Consider the following 22,657-nt stretch of genomic DNA (forward strand, 5'->3'; position numbering starts at 1 on the left):
ATAAATATCAAAAATACAAGTCTTTGTTTTACTATGGTTGCAAATATCAAAAAATTTGTATATGTGACACGGCACCAGAGTTAAGTTAGGATTTTTCAAAATGCTGACACGCCGAGCTCAAAAGGTTTGCCATTACTGGTTTACTATATACAATATTTTTTATTTTTTTTTTAGTTTGTTCCATTTCGATCTTTTTTATTTATTCATTTATTTATTTAAATTTATTGCTGAAAGTATTACAAATTGTTTTTTGTTTCAATTACATATAATGTCAAACTCTTAAGAAAAATGAGGTGAGCTATTTTTAAATACATCATTAAAATTAAAGTATAAAAATACATCATATAAAATTAAAGTGAAAACATTTCCTCTTACTAAATCTAGATATTTCAGCATTATTAATATAGTAATTACTAAACAAATATACAAAAAATTAAAATTAATTTCTAAAATTGTATTCCTAAGTATTAATTTTAAAATGTAATATTAAAATGTGTCATAAATACGTAAGTGTGGCATTGGAAAGGAAGACATAATATGAAACATTGTCAAAGAGGTAGGTAAATGTTTTCATGTAGGTTTAATTTCATATACAATTTGCAAAGGTTTTTAAGTACATTTTTGTTGCCAATATTATTATAAACATGCAGTAAAATGCATGAAATAAAACTAACAAACTCTCACAAATGTCTCATGATTCTATGCATTAGAGGAACATCAATTATACAACTTCCTTGAATTAGAAAGAATATTATATTTTATACCAAAAAAGAATCATAAGGGTATTTATGAAATGAAAATTCCCTTATCTGGTGCCCTGCACTTCACTTCCAAGCTTTGTCTTAGAATCTTAAAACTCTCACTCACTCTCTCTCTCTTTTGGTATTGTTCATCCTTAATGGGAAATACAGAAGACAATGGTATCTAATAAAGATTCTAAAAATATATCAAATAATTTTGTATTTCTCACTATGCATACTTAAACCATTATATGTATGTTACATTTTAAGCTACTACCTGTTAATCATACTTTAAAGGCCTTGGGAGAGCTACTTAAATTGATTCCACCATGCAAAAATTTGCAATGGAAATGACTCCTCTTCAGTGTGGATAATCACTCTTCAGTTCATCTGAGTTTGAGGGGTTTTTGTTTTGTTTTGTACTATACTGGGTTTTCTTATGTGGACATTTGTTTTCAATTTATTACTCCACTATGATTCATGGAAGGCAATGTTTGGGAGTAAAAGTTCATAATAGTGGAAAAAAAGTTCAATAAATAAAATCATGATGATAATCTTTTCTCATGGCTAGATTTAGATTTCATTAGTTTCCACTTAGCCATGAACAGATATGAGATAATGTGAAGAAAGTTAGGTCATTCAGAATACAGATATTTATTAACAGGATTCTTTATATAAATAATGAATTTTTTAGTTATTTCTTCCTCTATGCTTCATTTCTCAGGTGTCTCCCTTGAAGGAGAATTGTTTTATAAGGAGCAATGTCATCTACCAAAGAGGAATCTTCCTTTAAGCATAATAAATATGACTCTGTTTTTCTCTAAAACCTTTTATTTTTTTTAATTTGGGCCATTTGGTAAACTCACACTGGTTAGTTATAAAAGCTTCCTGGAATTGGGAGATGTTACTAGACTTATTTTCAGTCTAAGAACGGTTTTAGAATATTAGATGAACAAAGATATCTGAAAGCAAATTATCTTCTGAATGTAGTAACATGCAAAGAATGAATTACAGATGTAATTTATCCATCACAAGCAGATCCTAAACACTGATTATGTCCGTGCTTATGCAGAAAATTGAAAATGATAGAAAAGCTTCCCAGCTTTTCTAACTTTAATTTTCCATGTTTTGCTTTCTGTAATTTACTGTCGACTATTAACACAGATGCTTCCTGCCTTATCTGAGAAGAGCCTAGACTTAACCATAAGTGATTCTGAAATCCAGAAGCCTACACACGAAGTGTGAATTTTATACAGAGAGATAAAGTCTCACTTAAGATGCCTGGCATCATACGAGGTCTTGAGCACTCAGGGTATTGAGTCTCAATAATTAGTGAGTCTCAACTAGCATTACCAAACTAAAAAATACATATAAATATTGTGGAGTAAATCAAGATGGCTGCAAAAGAATGCTGCCAAGACTCAAAACTGTGACCTGGGGTGGAAATCCAGGTGGTCCCCAGCTGACCAATGATGAACCAGGGACGGCTGCGTCAGTGTGGTGGCCTGTGGCTGTGGGAACTCTCCTATGGAGGATTCCCTCTCCTCTTTCCACTTGTGGTCTCAGAATGAATAGTTGTGAGAGGGAAGGGAGAGGAAAAAGGAAAGATAAACCACCAAAGACTCTCCCTTTTCCTTCAGTTCCTCTCCCACTGACCTTCCAATGGCTGCTGACAAGTTCCCCCTCTAAATTCCAGCTCCACCACCCAATGCACTGGCCTCCCCATGAGCGATCAGCCACCGGGGACTGTGTTTTAGTATCTGCCTTCTCAAAGGTTGACCTAGGAAGAGTTTAAGTTACACTCCTTGAATTATGGAATCCCCACCGTCAATCCCCTCCTAAATGTCCTTCCTCTCACATCTGGTTCTTTATTGCTGATCCCTTGGCTATATCCTGTAATAAAATGACCCCCAAATTTTTTTTTTAGTTTGCTATTTTCATTATTCACCTATTTCCCCATGGCTACTACTAATTAGAAAGCAACAGTATCAAAACGGCTACTCTTATGAAAATTTCAGAAAGAAAAGAGAAAGAAGAGAAGCTGGTCATTTTAATATTAAGTTTCAAGGTGGACCAGACTCAGGATCAACAGGCAGTGCATTAAAAAAGGAAGTGAGGTTTTTTTTAGGAAAAAGAAAAGAAAGGGGGTTGCTTGGAAGTCATATTGACAAAGAGGTCTTTCCACCCTGAGAAAGCTTGGGCTTCAGCCCCTCACCAGCTTTGTCTTTAGTCCTGGCTGATCCTGAGCCTCCGTCTTGTGCAAAGGGAACAGCTCCAGGGGTCAAGAGCAACCGGAACTGGGAGCTGCAGACAACTCCTGCACTGACTTGGGGAATGTGTCCCAGGGGCCTGGGGGAGGCCACTTCCTTTGCACTCGGCCAAGGTGAACTCCTGGAGCCCCACACTGAAACCTGACATACATCTTTCCATAGAAACATTTTGACAAAAGCAGTTGGGGTCTCTGACGCTAGTAGTCCTTAAGATTTATGATAAGATGGTACTTCGAATGCTTTTGTGGAGTCTCCTGGGTTTAATTAATCACTGGGGTTTCAGGGCACTATTTGTACAGGACTGTAACTCAAGCATCCTATCGTTACTTAGCTTCCCCAGGTTGGCCTGATGACCTAACCATATTGACTCTATGGGAAAAGGCTTCCTAAACCTTGAAACTTTGGAATAGGCCATTTTTTAATACATTGGGCGGCAGTTATATAGTTTACTCAGTGCCTACTTATTGAAGTTGATTCATTTACAACCTTTTCTCTATATGGCCATATACTTAGAACAAATATATAATCTTTCAAATTTGATGGCAGGGTTCTTGATGCTATCTTGTGTACACTCATTGATTCATTAGTTAACATATAATGACTTCACTATTTACTGTTCTAGGTTCTGTGTCATAAATTCACCTTAAACATTAAATTTTATTCTTAAGCACTGATGTCAGATGCTTTCTTTGTGGAATCTGTATGATGTAGATGTGTAAATTAAGAAGCAATGTTTGTGGGAAAGGTGGCTAAAAGTAGAGGCTGTGAAGTCAGATTATCAGGCTTGGCGTGCACATTCTACTGGCCGAGTGACCTGGCACGTATCACCTAACTTCTCTGTCCTTCAGTGTGGCCATCTGTGAAATGGTCATAATAAAGGTAACTTTCTCAAAGAGAAATACTATAAAAAAATTAAAAAACGCTAAAAATACTGACCAGCATACAGCAATTTCAATAAATCTTAACTCATTTTACTTTTATTTCAGAGAAAATAAACAAATACATTTGTAGAAGAGTAGAAATAGGTATCAGAATAACTATAAGTTCTTTCTGCCAAGTAAAATCATTGGAGACCTGTTTTTATGACATGTGTTCCTGTTCCAGTCCAGTTATAAATACGTAACTGTGTACATAAATATACATTGGCAATAAAAAATAAAAATGAAGCCATTTTCTTTTTCTATATAAGTAAACATCAATCCATTCATGATATGCCAGGTTTTATGGACTAAATATATCAAAATTTGGAAGAAAAGAAAAAGACAGCCCTGGTTAACCAGAAGTGATGACAGGTTTACCAAGATAAGAAGATAAAGGTTTCTCTTCCATTGTGATCTCCCCTCAGCAACCTCCTAGACCCAGGTGTTTTTCAAGAGTTACTTAACTCTGGAAGCTTCCTGGGGGGGGCGGGACTATCGCTCTAACTCTCCCATCCCAGTGACTGCCCTCCTGAAAATTCCTTCTCCCCTTCAACCTTATCCATCAAAGGCCTGATTTTATTTCAAGCAACACTTTGAAGACTACAGTTCCCACCTTTCCTTGCTGCCAAAATCAGCCAATGAGAGACCAGGAATAATCACTGGGTGAAGCTTAAAGGACCTTTATTCAAAGGAGCCTAAGTGAGCTGGGCTGTGTCTCTTTTGCCCTTGCTTCTTCCTGCCTCAGGGAATGGCAGAGCTGATGGCTGGCGCCACAGTGGCCATCTTGCAATTTTGAAATAATCTTAAGGTTGAAAGCATGTGCTCCTCAGGAACTAAGGATGAAGAAACCTTTGTTCTAATGACTATGGAGTCATCATACAGGCCTGGACAACTGACTAAAATATAAACCCTTACTCTGCTAATGGCACATGCTGGGTAAGGGGTGTCTGTTACGCAATGCTAATTGTAATTCCTTAAAGACAAAAGTGTCTAAGTCATTTTTGTGTGACTCCAGAGAAAAACATAAAGAGGGATCAGAAACAACAGCTAGAAAGCCAAACAATCAGGAAGCTGGAAAGAACTCAGAGATGAAGCATAAGAAGATGAGAGGTCAGAGACGACCAAGGCCAAAGATACCCAGGAGACAGCCTTTCAGCCAAATTGTAATGTATAAGGGTTATAACTATCAGTAATTTTCAAAACAGAAGTCCTTATAATATAGAAATCTTATCTCTAACAAATCAAACTTTTTACCTCAAAGTGAAAATCTTTTAAAAACATGCCAGAGGATATGAATAATACTGTAGGTGATGTGTAGTTGATGTTATTTGTAGAAGAAATATACTATTAGAATTAAAATCTCTGTTCATTATAAATATTAGAATAAGATCTCACTAGAATTACTCTTGTTTACACTGAAATTCACAGAGAAATCGCTATTCTAATAATGTATTATACACCACACAATTAAGTTTGCTTAGCTTTCAGTTGCTCTGACTGAAGTTTCTACATATTATTAATAACTATCGTTAGTGCTAAATCAAAATCCATCTGGTTATTGATCCATGCCCACTGATTGTCATAATTTTTGGCCTGTTAATATAGAACATTGCTCCCTATCTAAAAGCATGAGATGTGTTCCTGCTAAAGTTAAAAACAAACAACCAACCAAAGACACAACTCACAATTTCCTCAATAGGATCTCTCTGTAAGAAAATAACCAGCTTTATCTAAGTCTGTGGGAAGGCATAGACACTGCTCAGCATGAAAGGTAATGGATTAGCGATGCTGGTAACTGAAATCCTCCACTTAATCCTGGGCAAGGAAAAGGACAGGATAAGCTTCCCAAACCAGGTTCCGAGGTGTGTCTGTTCTGGGTCTAAGAAACGTTCCACTTCTCACCTCTGGAGTAAACTGGGCGGATGTCACGCTTTTCCTGCCTGGAGGATTTTTACCCCACGCTGCATGGACTCTTTTCAGTCACAACAGTCTTGTAGATGCAACTGTTTTGAGGCGGTTTGTGGAATCAGAATTTTGTGTAGGTTTAGAAGTCTGAGTCACAATGAAAGTTTGAACTCAACTGTAAGTGCCACAGTGCTTTAGGTTTAAGTTGTTTTTAGTTTGTCACCCACACAAGGTTTAAATGAGAAATAGAAATAGAAGCAGTGTACCAAAAATCTTCTGGAAGGAAACAAATTAACTAGCTCTAGAAGTAGGGCCTTAGGTAGCAGGATTCAAACCCTGGCTTGAAATATGTCCAAAAGTTAAAAAACCTGCACTTTCTTAAAAAAGTATATATGTTTCTAAAAGAATTCTAACTATCAGAATATAAATAGGTAAAGGAATCAAGTTTTATTACCAAAGCAGCTACAGCCATTGAGAATTTCATTAAGGAAAAGTTCATGTCAAAGCTGATGACATCACAGCACATTTACAGGGTGTTCTTGACAGAGCTGTGCACTTTCTGCTTAGAGAAGACACCTGGAACTTTGACATGATACACACCGCTACACAAGTCATGCCTTATTGTTAGTTCATGTCCAAAGTCATTATGGGCAAACAAGGAAGTCCTGTGACAACCTGTCCCTGAAAGACACACTGAATATGTACCTATACATAACAATATGTCCAAGTTTTAATATCACATAGGAAACGCCATTAGCAAACAATAATCCAACAATAACAACGACAAAACTCTTAGTAAAAGCCATTGCAATTAGAAGCCTGCCAGGTCAAAGCTGTCACTGAAAATTGGACGTTTAGTCTGAAACTTGCAGATCCCACTTTGTCAGGATTATCAGTCAAGCCCATCGAAAAGCTAGGATGAAAAGACTGTGCTGCGGATTTAGAAAGAGCAGCACCAGGGACAACTGCTACGTTGAAGATACACTGTGCTGACCATGGAGGGTCTCCTAACATTTAACTGCAAAGACCTTCAGGACCACTTCATAAAGTCCAGTTACGCTAGCCCTGTCCTGTGTGAGCAGCTAGAGGCTGGACTGGCCTCACTGACTGATGTTCTAGTTGTTCATTTACCTAGATGCTCACTTGTTTGTGTCTTCTAACAGCTGGCTTCTGTATTTCATATATTCTTCCAGGTCTCCAATTACCCTTCCAATGTGCTCACTCAGTGCCCTTGATTTTATGCCACCTCGCGGTGGGACCCGATCTCTGATGTATCGGATAAATCTGATCGGCTGTGCTATCTATATACACAAATGTGTATGACAGTGAAATAAACGCTTAATTAGCTTAAACAAAATTGCCTAATGGGATAAAAGAACAAGTGAGTTTTCAAATATAAAAGTTTTGTTATATTTTTGGAAAATAGATATAAACATAAAGATTCTATCTCCCCACTCCCCGAGTACCTGAAAAATAAATGGTTTTTTTAAAAAGAATCAATATGCAATAGTCTATTTCTGTTCATCATGTGGTGAAAGCTTTGTTAGAATACAGATCACTTGGCATCACATTAAAATACATTCTGTAGGCTTCTTTCCATCAACTACCTAAATTTTAGTTTGGAGATTTGCTGGAAAAAAAAAAATAGGTAACTTGCCATTAACTATTAACTACATAATAATTTCTGATACATAATGTTCTAATGGCAGCTTGCAGGGTTGATATTTTTCTTTTAATTTTTTTTCTATTTTGTCATCTCTTCAGAAATCATAAGAAAAAAAATCTCCTCTAGAATCAAAGAGTGTACCTTTTAAAATATTCAGGGTTTCTGGTGTTACTAAAACACTCAAATCTATAGTTTGCAAGCAATTTAATTCTGAATTTGAAAATACTTTTAGACTGTTGTATATTAAGACTGCAAGTTTAAAAGAAATTAAGTGACAAACATTAAGTGCTTAAAATATTGTTTAGTTATAAACCAGTGCACATTATTACAGCCTTAGCTCTTTCTTATTGTTGTCATTCCACTGCTAATATATATATATATATATATATATATATATATATATCCCTCATTACGATGTATTCTCATTTTACTTATCAACACATTTATTGTGATACAAAATTCTGTTTTCATCTAGTCAATTTAATCTAAGTTTATTATTTAAACTTTAACATCACCAATGGGCAACTAAAATACTATCGGCTAATTTTCCTCCTACTGCCTTTAGTCATATGCTGATTGGTTTCTTTTGCATAACGACTTTTCTGAACTGTTCGACTTGTGTTTTTAATGAAACAAATTCTCCTCTTCTAAGTAGAGAAGTCTGCTATACACGTAAGTCACCTGGGAGCCTGGCCAAAGTCTGAAACAGCACAGCTGAAGGGTACAGCTATTTCACAGGGTCCTTGCGGCGAGGATTTGGTTTGCTTTTCTAACTTGCTAAAAATAGTCGATTACACAGGCTACCTCCATCTCATGGCTCAAGAACTCACAAAAGGCTGGACTGTGGATCGCAGCAACACACAGAACACATTTTATTAAAGAAGTCAGGAATTGCAAGTTTTCTCAATTCCTTCCGTTTACTCTCTGAGACAATACAAATGATATAGCAGTTACTGGCATGGAAATCTCATAATGCTCCCAAATTTCAGAACTTCAGGCATGAGTCACAGGCTTACTTTAACTGTTTTTAAATATGTTTTTGATCTATTTTAGCCACAAAATTGAACACAGGAAGACTACTATATAAAAGGTCAGATTCCAAACACTGTGTTAAGAATCACATGTGTTAAAATTATATATAAAAGACAACTAATTTTTGAAACATGAATACTTAATTACCTTTTCAAAAATTCTAAAATTAATTCTAAATATAGTTATTTCACTCACATTCAAGGAACTATTGCTTTGGGAATGAAGCTTCACCATAGATACATTTGTGTCTTCTTCCTCAGATTCAAATCAAAATATATATTTTTTTAAATCAGGTTTTAGACTAGGAAGTAAATTTCAGTTTCTCTTAGACAAAGAAGAAAGACGAAGTCTGCATTGATTAGCGGCTAAAATGGGTTCATTTCATCAGTAAATTTTAAATCTTCAAATTATTTGTTGTTTAAAAAAAAAAAGTCCTTGATGTGGCGGTTGAATCCTGCTAACCACACAGCACGTCTCTAAGCAAAGCTGCTACTCTACTCAAAGGGGGACTGTTCTGCGGCCACAAGTGAGCAGCGACTAAGAAAAATATTTTGAAATGGAAAAATAGCAACTGAATTTTAATGTTCCACAATGTTCCCAAATGCTGTGGAGGCAAGTCTTCTGTGAAACCACTCAATGTCACAGCCAAGTTAAATGCCCTTCATTTTGCAGCTACCAGTGCACCATCAACTGTCTGTAGGATTAAAAATTGGATTTACTAGTAATTGGGTCAAAACAGGGTTACTTATGGACACAGCTGTTTACCGACAAGTGTAATTAGCCCTTTGCCCCTCATTTTATGGATCCCAGTTTCTAATTACACCTACATTCAGTCGGCATGAATGTAGGAATACATGTTCACAAAGCTACAGCCACTGTGCCCTTCAATGATGTCTTTAGAGTAAAGGGGGGGGGGAAAGGACCCCATGATAACTTATAACTTTTGCTTACTGATCTTTAGGATTAGGACATTAAGAATAATCTAACATTGTAAGTTATCTGTATTACTGTAAATACCTTTTTTTTTTTTTTTATCCTACTCTGAAGATAATATCCTTGAGTCTTTGGAGAAAAAACTTTAGCGAAGGGAGCAGCCCAATCTGGACCCAAAAAAAAGCAATTAACTGAACTAGTTAACTCTTAAGGGCACTCATAACATCTGAGTGAATTGTATGTTGGCTTATGAGCTAACTATTTCAGTTAATTCACCCCATGTTATTAAGGAAAGCATATGATAGCACTATTTTTTTTTTTTGCAAAACAAAGGATAAAACTATGAGACTTTTAATATATATATATGTATGTATGTATATACATACACATGTATATACATACATACATACATACACACAACAGAGCCATCTCAAAGGCTCAAAGAGGGAATTATATTGGCACATTAGTATTCAAAGGCAATTGAATTAAACCAAACAGACAGAGCACCCAGGAATCTTCATACTCCTAGACTTGACCTTGCATGTCAAAATAAAAGACATGTATGCTGTATTTTAAAAGAGTCACTCTCAAACCTGATACCTGAAATACAAGGACATTTTTGAATGTCTAGTTATACTAAAGTGAATCTTTTAGTATGATGGTACCCACGAAAACTAACTCTTAATATTTCTAGCTGAGATTGTTACAAATAAAAAAATAATTAGGACCTAACAGAAAATAAAGTTCCTTCAAATTAGAAATTTAGAAGCTAAAAAAAAATTCCGATTAATACTAGTACTTAAGAGTTTCTACTTATTTATTAAACTCACATTCAACAAACTTTATGGCTTAGATAGGGTGCTGTAGGCAGCAGATCAAAACTTCTAATTATTTTTTCCACAAATTGCATTGCTTCTGGCCTTAAAACTATATGCTCATACAATGAAAAGGAAATCCATAATGTCAAAATATTAATAAAAACATCTTTCCAAGTTTAGCTGACCTATTTGCTATTCTTTTACAACATTACAGCACCTTTAGAAACAAGCAAAATCAAATCATCTTCATTCAGCTTCTGCCATGGCCTTGTATATAATCTATGCATATGCTAACACACACATGTATCTACATTTACTATTCCTATAGACGCTGACTTATTACAAAGCTAAAAAGCTGACACTTTCTGCTCTAGGGGAAAAAAAAAAGCATTAAAGGACTGGTAAAGTTATTCATAACAAACAAGTTTGGCCAGGCTTGCTTCTATTGGTTCTCAATCAAGTCCCCCAACCCCATCATCATCAATAAGAACACCCCATAGAACTAAACTATTAGCAAGGCAATCCATCATCCCCAACTCAGTGAACTCTATGTCCACATCCCCTCTATTCAATTATTGCATAGCCTTAAAATAATGTAACATTTACTCACTTTCAATGAATCAAAGCAGGCGATTACTCGTCCATTTTCAACTTGGCAGCTTTTCGAAGGATGTGCAAATTTACATTCCGTGTCTGGCCGCGAGCAAGTCCCCCTTTGGAACTCTCTACAGACTTCCAGTGTTAGCCATTTTGTGTCCCGAATCGGTGCGACACTCACAGCCATGTTTAGATTTTACAGGTAGTTAAATTTTTCAGTGAAACCAACAAACCCAACCCCCCCTCAAAAAAAAAAAAAAAAACTACTACCAAAAAAAAAAAAAAATGCTGAACTGATAAAACTGTAAAATGATAATGAAAAGGTTCCCTCCAAAATACGTCTCCCCCACTCCCTGCCTTAAAAGTACATGGGAAATTGTGTTGTCGATATCAAGGAAAAGATCTCCCGCTAGAAATTCACAGCATGAAACTGCTAATTCAAAGAGGTTTGTTTTGTTTTGTTTTTTTGTTTTTTAGAGAAATCCTAGGATCTTAAGTAGATGAACGTTTAAAAGGAGGGCCTGGAATCAGCCTTGTGCTCTCAGTAACCCCTTCCCAGTGCCAATTTTGAGCCCAAAATGCAAGCATGAAAACGTGGCAGACCCCTGGACACCGATGTTCCAAGCTGCTCTCAGCAAAGTTGTCTGAAAGGGAATCTCCTCACAGCTGAATTTGCAATGGAGTTTGGTGGTGCAATCGGTATTGATTAGTTTGGCATAGACAGATGCAGCAGTTTAGAGCAAAATCGAGAAAATGATTTTGTTTTGTTTTGTTTTCCTCCTTGATTTCCTGGCAGAAGATATCTTACTTTTTTTCAGCAAACTTTTCGTTCAAAAACTAAAGCAGCCTAGGGCAATGCCAGATACTTAGAGCTTTTCTCTTGATTCTAAGTAGAAATGGGGGTGTCTGGGCTAGAAGTGGAGGGTGGATGTGCTGTCGTCACAGTCTAGCTGGCAGCAAGCAAGGCAAAAGCAGAGACTGCTCTAGAAGCGGTTCCAAGCAGCAGAGACGTCAGGAAAGGCACTTCTTAGTACCAACCTGTAGAAAAAAGAGATAGGTTAAGATTTACTAAAGTAGCACTTCACCGATGTCCTACAGCACCACAACCTTGCCATGTGCTACCAGACCAAGTCATATTCGTGTCAGCCTGCTCTCTTGCTCTCTGTCTCTCTCTCTCTCTCTCACGCACACACTTGCTCACACACACGCACACACACAATACTTACAGTGAGGCATATTGCAGCCAGCCATCGTAGATTTATTAAAAAAAGGGACCGTTTCCCCTGGTGAAGCAATGCATGATAGAGAGATAACCAATCACAGATAGTGTTGCAGCAATATTCTGGGCAGAAAGCCAATAGTGTGGGCTGTCTTATGAAAGGTCGCGCCTGTCAGACGTTCATTACTATGCTATAAGCACAGAAAATGTCCATCAGATGTGACTTATTCCACTGCAAGAGGACGAGCATGTGGGTTTTGAATTTACCCAACATGCAGTTAGTGGACTAAACCATGTTAGTTTCAAAACAGCTCCTAAGACAAGTCCGAGCACTTGAAGATCATGGCCAGAGGCGGGGAGAGGAAAAAGCAAGGTTTAAAAAATTGCAGCAGACTTCCAAGCTGCTCTCCCTCCGGCTCTGGGCAGGGACGGGCACTGAGCAGCCTGCGCCTGCTGTCCTGACACGTGAATAAAAAAGGAAAGGGGTGTTTACGAATGGTACGTTCTCCTGACCTATCCAATTCACTTCCTTCTGAAGCCCGAGTCCTGCCCCTCCGCTGAAAGCAGCCCTCATACTGTAAAACTATTCCATTCAGCCGGCAGACACTTTGTCAATATATCACAGGCAGGCGAGATAGGAACAAAAGCATCCTTTATTCGTACATTTTTTAAGCAGAAGCTGAGGTCATGTGGGGAAAAGAAGGAGTGCAGTGTTGTCAGTGTGTCTGGCAAATCTGAAGTCAACCTCAAGGGAGAAAGTGATTCCATTGCAGAAACATTAAATATTAAGTGAGCAATTTGATTTGGGCAGCTAGCGTGATGCACTTCAGGGGTACGAGTGAAGCCGGAGGCTGGGGGGGGGGGGCGTGGGGGGGATCCCCTATTGCCTAATTACCCAGGCACTACAAGACTGCTCCTTAGAGCAAGGCATTTTTGCTTTTAGCAACTTACTTTCTCTTTCATTCGGAAGGGCAGACTTTCAGAAAATGCTTAGCAGTGACAGAGGCAAGAGTATATATTTTTCCCTTATGAATGTTATCAACAAAGTAAACAAGGCTTTAATAACCTAAAAGTTTCACACTCCAAAGAGGCAAATGACACAGTCGTGTTTGATTATACTTCTTCAAGGGCCAAAAATGGTCAATTGGCATATGGTACATTTATAACCTAGACACCAGAAAATGGCCTATAATATAGACTATATAACTGAACCAGAATATAGAATATGAATATATATTACATACATGTAAACATGAATATCTAGCAAATATTTTTAAAAAATTATTTTAGGGTTAATACTTATTTTTTTAAAAACCTACCAGATACTTGGCTTAGAAAATATTGAAGTAGCACTATAACTTTTGAGGAAGATGAAAAAGAACCAACTCATATCAATGCTCAAGAAATATTTTTGTTTTCAAAACATTTTCTGGTCCTAATTCCTAGTTCTATCAGAACAAAGTCAGGTCAGTCACCAACTCTAACATCCATCCACCTTCCTGAATCTTTGCCCTGATTCAGAATTTCTCAGCTACTTCATGCCTTGAGCATGTACCACACCTGAGTCAACATTCTCTGTTGTCCTTCCCTCTAGAGTTTTGAAATGTCTCACCTGCAACATTCACTTCCTGCAAAAGCCAGCTAAGAGGTCCCCTCCTCCAAGAAGTTTCCAAGATGCCACCTCCTCCCTCTCCATTCATATATTAACCTGCCTCCTCTGAACTACTACAGGGCGCCCTATACAGGGTTTGAGTTCCTTGTAAGTCTGAGCCACTGTCCCCAAGGGCAGAAATAATCTGTCCCTAGCATAGTGATGAAAAACAGATGGATCCCGTAAACGAGGGTAAATCAAGTGATCGATGACTATATCTGGACTGGAATTATCTCCAGGGCACAAAGATACACAAACACACGTATGAACACACCCTTATAAACATGTACATGAGCACAACACATGAATATCATCACATACCTGAACACACACATACACACACATCTGTCACGGCCGCTATAAATTACTACATCCCAGCGTCACGTCTAGGAATCGCCTGGGCCTGGACAGCTCCCTCGCACATTCCACACAGCAGCTTTTCCCAAACCTCATCCCTCTCCAGGCCCTACTCCTCCGTGTTCCTCTCTGTCAACAGGGGATGATCTTCTGTCACAAATATTTCCTAGTCCAAATAGCGGCCCTAGGGCATGAACTCTCTCTCACCTTCCTGCCGCCCATCTTTATACTTCCTGCATCTTCTCGATCTCCCAGGAGTTTTCCCTTCTCCTGCCCACAGCTGAGCTTGCACCTTGACTCATGCCTTCTCAAGATTTCTTTCCCTTTATACTCCCTCAATATATGAACTTTCCCTCAATTCTGTCTTAGCCCTCCAAGGGGTGAAGTTACTCCAGCACGGAGGCGGTGGCCTGGCAGGAGCCAGGGAACCCTGGTGGCTATGTGTCCTCCTCTCCGGAAAGCTCTCAAGGCGTCATTCCCAGACTTATGTCTACAGTGTCATCTACACGCGCTGTATTTCTGCTCCTTCCTCTCCCATTCGCTGTGGAATCTGTATCCGTGACCTCCACACCTATTACTTCACCGTGCAGCAACAGCCGTCAATGCCCCACTAAAAGCCAAATCCAAAGCCTTTACTTGACCTCTAATACCATTTACAAGTCCCTCTTTCTATTTTTTTTAATTTTTCAATTACAGTGTACAGTCCAGATAGTTTTGTGTTAGTTGAGAATAGTGGTCAGACAATTATGTATTTTATAAAGTGGTCCCACGTGGCACTGTACATAGTTTATAATATTATCAGGTAGAGGGGGTCAATGGGGAAAAGGGGAGACATCTGTGATACTCTCAACAATAAAGATAAATTTTAAAAATAAAATTATATATATACATATACAGATATATATATATATATATATATATATATATATATATATATATAAAATAAACTCTATTCCCTATGCTGTGCTTTACAACCCCATGACCATTCTGTAACTACCAATTTATACTTCTTAATCCCTTCACCTTTTTCACCCCGTCCCCCAACCCTCCTCCTCTCTGGCAACCATCAGTCTGAGAACTTCCTCTGTCTTAAACCTTTCTCCTTATCTTGAACTGGCACATTCTAGCCTTTTGGTTTCTCCCAGTGCTATACTCTAGCCTCCTGCCTTTCAGAGAGGAGCCGGGAGGAGCTGGGAGGGTTCCTGGCATATGCCATGCGGTTGGGAGCTCCTGGGACTTGTTACAGGTGAACCCTTTGTTTGGTTTGACACATACTTCCTCACCCCTTCAACTGGGCAAATCCCTTCTCCTTGTCTAAGTTGCTATTCAAACATCAACTCGATAAGACTGGGCTAACTTTGGTAAACATTATTCCATCTAGAATATTCTCAGTACTTTGTATCTCTTGGTTCTTTTAACCCCTAGGCTAAAGACTCCCTGACAACAGGGTTTATCACCATATTTTTACTTGGTACCTAGAACATAATAGATTTTTTTAAAATGTTTGATAAATAAATTTTACTTAAACTGATGATAATAAACATTGCTATGACTATATAAGGATGTATCCCCAACCCTGAGAAAATATTTCAGCATCATCTTCGGGGTCCATACTATATGAGGAAGGAGGATGGTACCATTACTAATGTCTTCAATGCTTGGAAGTTCTGCCTAAATACAACTACAAAATCCATTTCTAGAAGTGATTATTTTCCCCTTCTGCCATGTTACAAGCTTAATCCACTCAATTACTAAAATGCTGGCAACTGGGTGCTCTAATTATTTTTTAATTTCTGTAGCAGAGAAATTCTATTTACTTCAAAAGGCATTACTGGAAGAATTACAGACATATCTCTATAAGTTGAAAATACTACTTAATTGTAAAGTATACTGGGGAGGATGATAACCAAAATATTTATAATTAGCCAGGCATGGACACAGAGCAATCAAAATGGATACCAACCTTTATGCATTATTACCTAGCTGTAATGTATCTAGTAATATGTGTTTCCACCTCTGACATAGGGCGGGGGGGAGGGGGGTAACAAATTTAGATTACACTTTATAAATTTGACTAAATTGCTGATATCAGATTATCTTTCTCTTTGCTTAAATAAAATAATTTCATGGGGGACTGAAAATCTTCATAACTTAATATACTGGTAATTAAGATTTCATTGGATTTGGATTACTACTGAATTCCCAAAACATTTCTTCAACTAGTAATGAATTTTTGTCCTATACAACAATATTGAAACAGGTGTAGGTAATGTCCAGACTTTTATAATTCTCGCAAATATATCTGCACTAGAAATATGTGTTGCTTATAAATATTAAAGGAAATATTGCTGCTGTAAATATGTTTACTAGACAAATTGTGTATGAGGTAAATTTCTGACCTATATTTCAACATCTATATAATAAAGGCCTAAGCGACTGTTACAGTGGAACGACCAGAACGACCGGTTGCTATGATGCGCACTGACCACCAGGGGGCAGACACTCAACACAGGAGCTGCCCCCTGGTGGTCAGTGTGCTCCCACAGGGGGAGTGCCGCTCAGCCAGAAGCCAGGCTCAGGGCTGGCAAGCGCAGCTCCCACCACCACAGCAGTGCTAAGGAGCAGCGAGCCAAGCAGTAAGGAGCAGCAAGCAGGCGGATGGTAAGGAACGAGGAGTCCCGGACTGTGAGAGGGTGCAGGCCAGGCTGAGGGACCCTCCCCCCAGTGCAGGAATTTCGTGTACCGGGCCTCTAGTTTTATAATAAACTTCCCTCAACAACAACAAAAAGGTTAGGGAATTTAATAGTTTTGCAGTGAGAATCAAACTTTTTGAAACCTGCCTAACAACAAGCCCTTTACTGACCAAATTCCAAACACTCACCTATAGAGTTCCTCACATTATGCAACTTGTTCCACAAACAAGCAAGCATATTCTGTCACAAGAACCAAAAACCAATTTCTCCTTGGGTGATACCAAAAATCACTGTTATTTTTTACTTTAAGATATGAGGGGGAAATTAAAAAGGGGAGAAAGAAAACGTAAAAATAGAAGAAAGTAAGTCAAGAAAAGGTTCAAGGATAAAAAATTTTTTTAAAGCATGGGAAATAATTACTCATAGTAATTGATATATGTTAGCATTAAACTGACAGTGGATGTCTTCATATAAATATCTATGTAAATGTACATACATACTTCAATAGAGTATAGACACTTACAAGGTATGAGAATAAAATGCTATCTTGGAGAACTGGATGGCTTCCATGAGCAAGATAAAATCTCTTACTCACATATGTTTACTAATCATTTCAGTTCTTCTGAACCAAAAGAAAGGCGGCTTGGTCCTATTAATCTTAGAGTGGATAGCTGGGAATTTGGGGGACTTTTTTTTAATAGCTTTTGATTTCTGAAATAGGTTACATATTGAGGAAGTTAACTGAGTAATTATGTGAGGGCTTTCTTCTCATTTACAAAGGCAATTTTATTCTAACTGGAAGAGATGTCCAACTTCACCATGTATATTTGGTGGGGGCAGAAAGGGGAGCCCCTTGCCCCAAACCATAACTTCTCATCCCCTTCACTGGTGTCGACAAGTCTGTAATTAGCAATGCATCACTTTAGTAACTATTTAATACATTACTAAATAAAGTCAGCAAGTGAATAAATAGATAGATAATAAATCAGTAAGTTTATTTGGAAAATTAGTCATTTACTATGTTAGCTCATGAACAATTTTGCCCAGGGCTCATCCCAAATATTACCAGAGATTTCCATATACAGCCCACTAAGCATTTCTGGAGGCTGTATAGCCATTTCTCTGCTCACTAAGTTCCTAAATAGAGTAACAGAGCTGTTATTTCTTATATGGGAAAACCTGTGGTCCAAATGAGTTAATGCAGTCTTCAGCAGTATTCAAGTCTACCTAACAAAAAGCTGAAGTCAGTGTTTCTCAGCGAGGGGTAAGCACACTATTGAAATTTTAAGTGATACAGAAACAACATACTTTTAACAGGAGCACTGGAATGCTAACACTAACCCATCAAGCCTGTGATTACACAGGTATGATAACTTACAAAGGGCTCAGTTTTAATAAAAAGAATTTAAAGAATAAGACTAAGTAAATACATTGGCAAAAAAAATCATGAGGGAGATATGCAAATGACTGGTTTTAGAAACACTGCTGTGAAAATAAGATAACTTTCAACCACACATCCTCTGGAATGGAATGTCAGTGTGGCCTGCTGGTAGACATACTGCAAGGTGCTATGGGTGACAAGTGGCTGCCGAGAAAAGGCTCTTTACCAACCCCAATAAGTAATCTAAGGTCTGCCAAAGCATTCCTTTAAAATTCTGATAGGTCTGATTCCCTAATCATCAAGTGGTCCCTTATTGGAGGAATAAGGAAAGAACGTTAGTGATGCACTCACTATCCCCAAACATCAGAATTCCAAAAGCAGCTAACCAAGCTGCACTCACATTAGAAAATGATTATGGTCCCTAAGTATTTATAGATAAGACAAAATAAACATGAAGCCTCTACTCAGAGGATGATTAAAAAGTTAATTTGAATTGATTCCCCTATCAGGTAAAATTTAAAAGGCTTTAAGGTCATTAGAATATAAATGTATCACAATGGCTCACTGCATTTTGTACACCAGGTCACTAGCTTTGTACCTAAATAAGCCTTCATCCATCCCCACTGCAAAGTTATCTTCCTAGAAGCTTTTCAAGCTCACTATCAAAAGTATTCAACCAGAGGATGTGAACAGAGAAGTGTCTACTTCTCACAAGAAGACATACAGGTGGCCAACAGGAATATGAAAAGATGTTCAACTTCACTAGCTGTAAGGGAAATGCAAATTAAAACCATAATGAGACATCCCTCCACACTTGTTATATGGCTGTTATCAATAAGACAAGTAATACCAGTGCAAGAGAGGATGTGGAGAAAAGGGAACCCTTGTACACTGCTGGTAGAAATATAAATTGTTGCAGCCACTATGAAAAGCAATATGAAGGCTCCTCAAAAAATTAAGAATAAAGCTATTTTTAATATATATACATGTGCACACAAAGGAATACTACTTAGCCATAAAAAAATAAAATAGTGCCTTTTGTGACAACATGGATGAACCTTGAGAGTATTGTGCTAAGTGAAATAAGTTAGATGGAAAGGTCAAGAACAATATTTCACTCATATGAGAGATATAGAACAAAAAGCAAAGAACAAACAAGCCCACAGACGCACACAACAGGGTTGAGTGAAGGGTGAAGAGGTAAAGGAGGTCAAATGGAGACAGAAGTAGACTAGCCCATGGGTAGTGAGGACACAATGCAACACACAGATGATCTATATATATAAAAGGCTAATATGCAAAGTGTCCCTGTGGGAGATAGACCGGGAGACCGGGAGTTCTATTGCTCGCTATGACATGCACTGATCACCAGGGGGCGGCGCAGAACAAAGGAAGGCCCCAGCCGGCATCCAGGGAAGGGAGGCCCCAGCTGGCAGCCAGAAGGCCCCAACTGGCCCTGATCACCGGCCAGGCCTAGGGACCCTACCCATGCACGAATTTCGTGCACTGGACATCTAGTCTATTATAAAACTATACACCTGAAAATTTTATCATAACCAATGTTACCCAGCAAATTTATTTTAAAAAAATATCCAACCTCCAACACCAGCCCAGACTTGCTAGACCCTTCCCTGGCTTTAATTTTATTTCACAGAACTTGTTAGTAGTTGGCATAATATTATGTACCTATCTCACTCCCTGCTTATCACCTACCTTTGCCATAAAAATGTACACTCCGGGACAGCAGGCAGTTGTCAGGTTAATTCTCCAAGACAGAGCCAGCACCAAATCAATGCCTGGTCCAGAGTCAGCCAACAATCAGTATTTATAGTACAACTGAATTTTTCCTCAGTATATCTGAACACTAGTTCATAAGGATTTTCTACAAGTTACAATGCCTGGGCTATCAGCACACAATTTAAGACACTGGCATCATCACCTTTATAACTGAAGGAAACCAGCATCAAACTCCACTCATTAGAAAGAATATGAGGCAAGGAAGTTAACATAGAGCCATATTTACATTCCTTTTTAATTATGAAGTTGATGAAAGATTTTTTTTTTTTATCCACAGAATAACTGCAAACAGTTACATGTGGCTTTGCAAATCTGAAGCATTTAAACAATTATCTGTGAATTTCTGACAGAATCATTCTTCAGTTCTGGCAAAAGAAGAGAACATTGCATTTTTTTTTTGATGATATTCAAACAGGCCGCCTTTTAACATTTATCTTTTATTCTAGAAATGAGAAAGTATAATAAAATAACACGGCCCATGCTACTTTATCATTTGTGTACAGAAAACACTAATCCCATTTAGTATTATATTTACTTATTACACAAAAAAAGTTACTTTGTAGGCATTAGGAAGTCATTTTTGATCTGTCCATATCACTTAGTAATCAGAATACAGAATACAACAAAATAAAGAATGCTGGTATGTGCTCAAGAGCTAAACGGCAGAAAAACCAAATGCCCCCCTCCTAGCAATTTTCAGGAAGATTGGTACATTGACCCAACAGAATCTAAATGTGAAATTAGTATAACAAAACTGTGAACATGAAATGGAATGCAATACATTTTGATATTGTTATTCCCAATGCAATTGAGTCTACAGTTTACTTAAATAAGTTATATTTTATTTGGCATAGTAACTAAGGGCCAAAATCTTTATTTTAAATTTCAACCTTTACAACTTCTGAACAATATCACCTCGCTTCTTTTTTTTAATATATTTTATTGATTTTTTTTTTTTACAGAGAGGAAGGGAGAGGGATAGAAAGTTAGAAACATCCATGAGAGAGAAACATCAATCAGCCGCCTCCTGCACACCGCCTACTGGGGATGTGCCCGCAACCACGGTACATGCCCTTGACTGGAATCGAACCTGGGACCCTTCAGTCTGCAGGCTGATGCTCTATCCACTGAGCCAAACCGGTTAGGGCTATCACCTAGCTTCTCACTGCAATTGGTGGTATCACTGCCTAAAACATTTTTAAATATGACCTTCATTGCTTGAGAAATGACAGCAAATTCATTTATGCTTCCCTAATAACATTATTGCACAACTCAAAAATAAGTGTGGCATTGATTAATGAGAGAACTGGGAAATGTTCCCATGGACCTTGTACATCACTGAAATTAGCTGCATGTGTAGCTCTTTGCCCCACTGTTCCAACTTTTCTTCCAAGATAGATATCACTCTCACAAGATCTCCATAATTAACTCATCCCTGTTTTCCATTTGAGCATGCTCAATTAATTGAGACAAATTATAAACTCAACATGTAAAGAAATGTTCGAATTCAGGCCAAAATACAAAGCATATCTCTATAGGGACCACATCATCATAGTTGCCATATTTTCCAGAGCTCCTAAACATTTAATGTGGCAATAGTCCTCAATACTATCAACTACATCTGAGTTTAAAAGCTTGATCTTAATAGATAAATCTTGAATTTCCAGATGTCTGATCAAAAACCTAACAGTAATTTCAATCTAGGAATTTTCATTGGCTTATTTCTACTAAAGAGTGCCCAAAATATGTTGCTTAATTATTAATCATTATGAGAAAAGTATATAAAAATCTGTTTGTAGTTAAATAAAGACCTAAAATAATTATTCTTCAGAATACACTAAATGAAACCAGTTATGAATATAGTATGGTATTACTTGAATATATCCTAATTAAATGAATTAGTGGATTTCCTATAACACAACACAATGCATAAACATTTCCTCCTTCCATTTAATCAGTAAAAGTCCCTATAGTTTCACATATATAGCTCTTATTGAAAAGTTTACAAATATTCAAGCCACAAAGTTGTTACACAGTTTAATGTTAGAATCCTATAGATATTTCTATTGATTGATATGTTTGGTCTTAAAGATTACCTTTTTAACAAATATCAAAAGATCCTCTTAATAACAAGCAAATATCAACTGAATTTTCCCAGTAACAATAAAATATGAGAATCTCAGTTGAACTTGAGCTTTAAAAAAAAAAGTCACAAATTCACATATCCTTACATACAAACAAGAATTGTTTCTCCTGATAGTGAGTCAAGACCCAGTTGTCTTTCCCTGGTTTAAAGGAGGAAGATATGTTACAAACAAAGACATGCTTTGACAACTATTATTTTCACTTCAGTGTAGCGTAAGTATCCTTTCCAGAAGGTTCTACAGAAATTACATATTTAACTAGGTCTGAGATGTTGAAAAACAACCAATCAGGCTGATATTATTGCAATTGCTATAGAATAACCCTGAGCTTCAGATTGCATTTTGCAGAAGCATAAAATTTCAAAAGGCAGCTCTGCAGTTCTTTAAAAGGGTGGTAACAATACTCTCAACAATTAACTAATTTTTTTTAAAAAAAGGGTGGTAACAAGAGGCATATTTTGTTTGTGTCTACCTCAGTATTTCTTATAAGGCTTCACTTATAAAAAAGAAAAACATACTAGGAGGTTCTACAAA

General features: G+C 37.4%; 1 protein-coding gene across 25 annotated transcripts in view; it reads right to left on the reverse strand.

The window, feature by feature from the left end:
* Nucleotides 1-22,657, reverse strand: part of MBNL1 (muscleblind like splicing regulator 1) — a 195,814-nt gene that overhangs the window by 127,116 nt on the left and 46,041 nt on the right. For 18 of the 25 annotated variants that reach the window (XM_070406956.1, XM_070406966.1, XM_070406964.1 and 15 more), the window contains exon 2: nt 10,895-11,919. The exons of 3 other annotated variants lie outside the window; for them this stretch is intronic. In XM_070406956.1, the coding sequence (XP_070263057.1) occupies nt 10,895-11,068 (174 nt within the window). In that variant the 5' untranslated portion in view covers nt 11,069-11,919. Of the gene's footprint in view, nt 1-10,894; nt 11,920-12,107; nt 12,361-14,315; nt 14,956-22,657 lie in introns of those variants that run through there. 4 more of the 25 variants (XM_070406954.1, XM_070406952.1, XM_070406972.1 and 1 more) reach the window with 4 other exon arrangements.

This window comes from Myotis yumanensis, unplaced genomic scaffold, assembly GCF_028538775.1.
Source record: "Myotis yumanensis isolate MYYU_CA2020_CCGP unplaced genomic scaffold, mMyoYum1.0.hap1 SCAF_2, whole genome shotgun sequence".
Lineage (NCBI taxonomy): Eukaryota > Metazoa > Chordata > Mammalia > Chiroptera > Vespertilionidae > Myotis > Myotis yumanensis.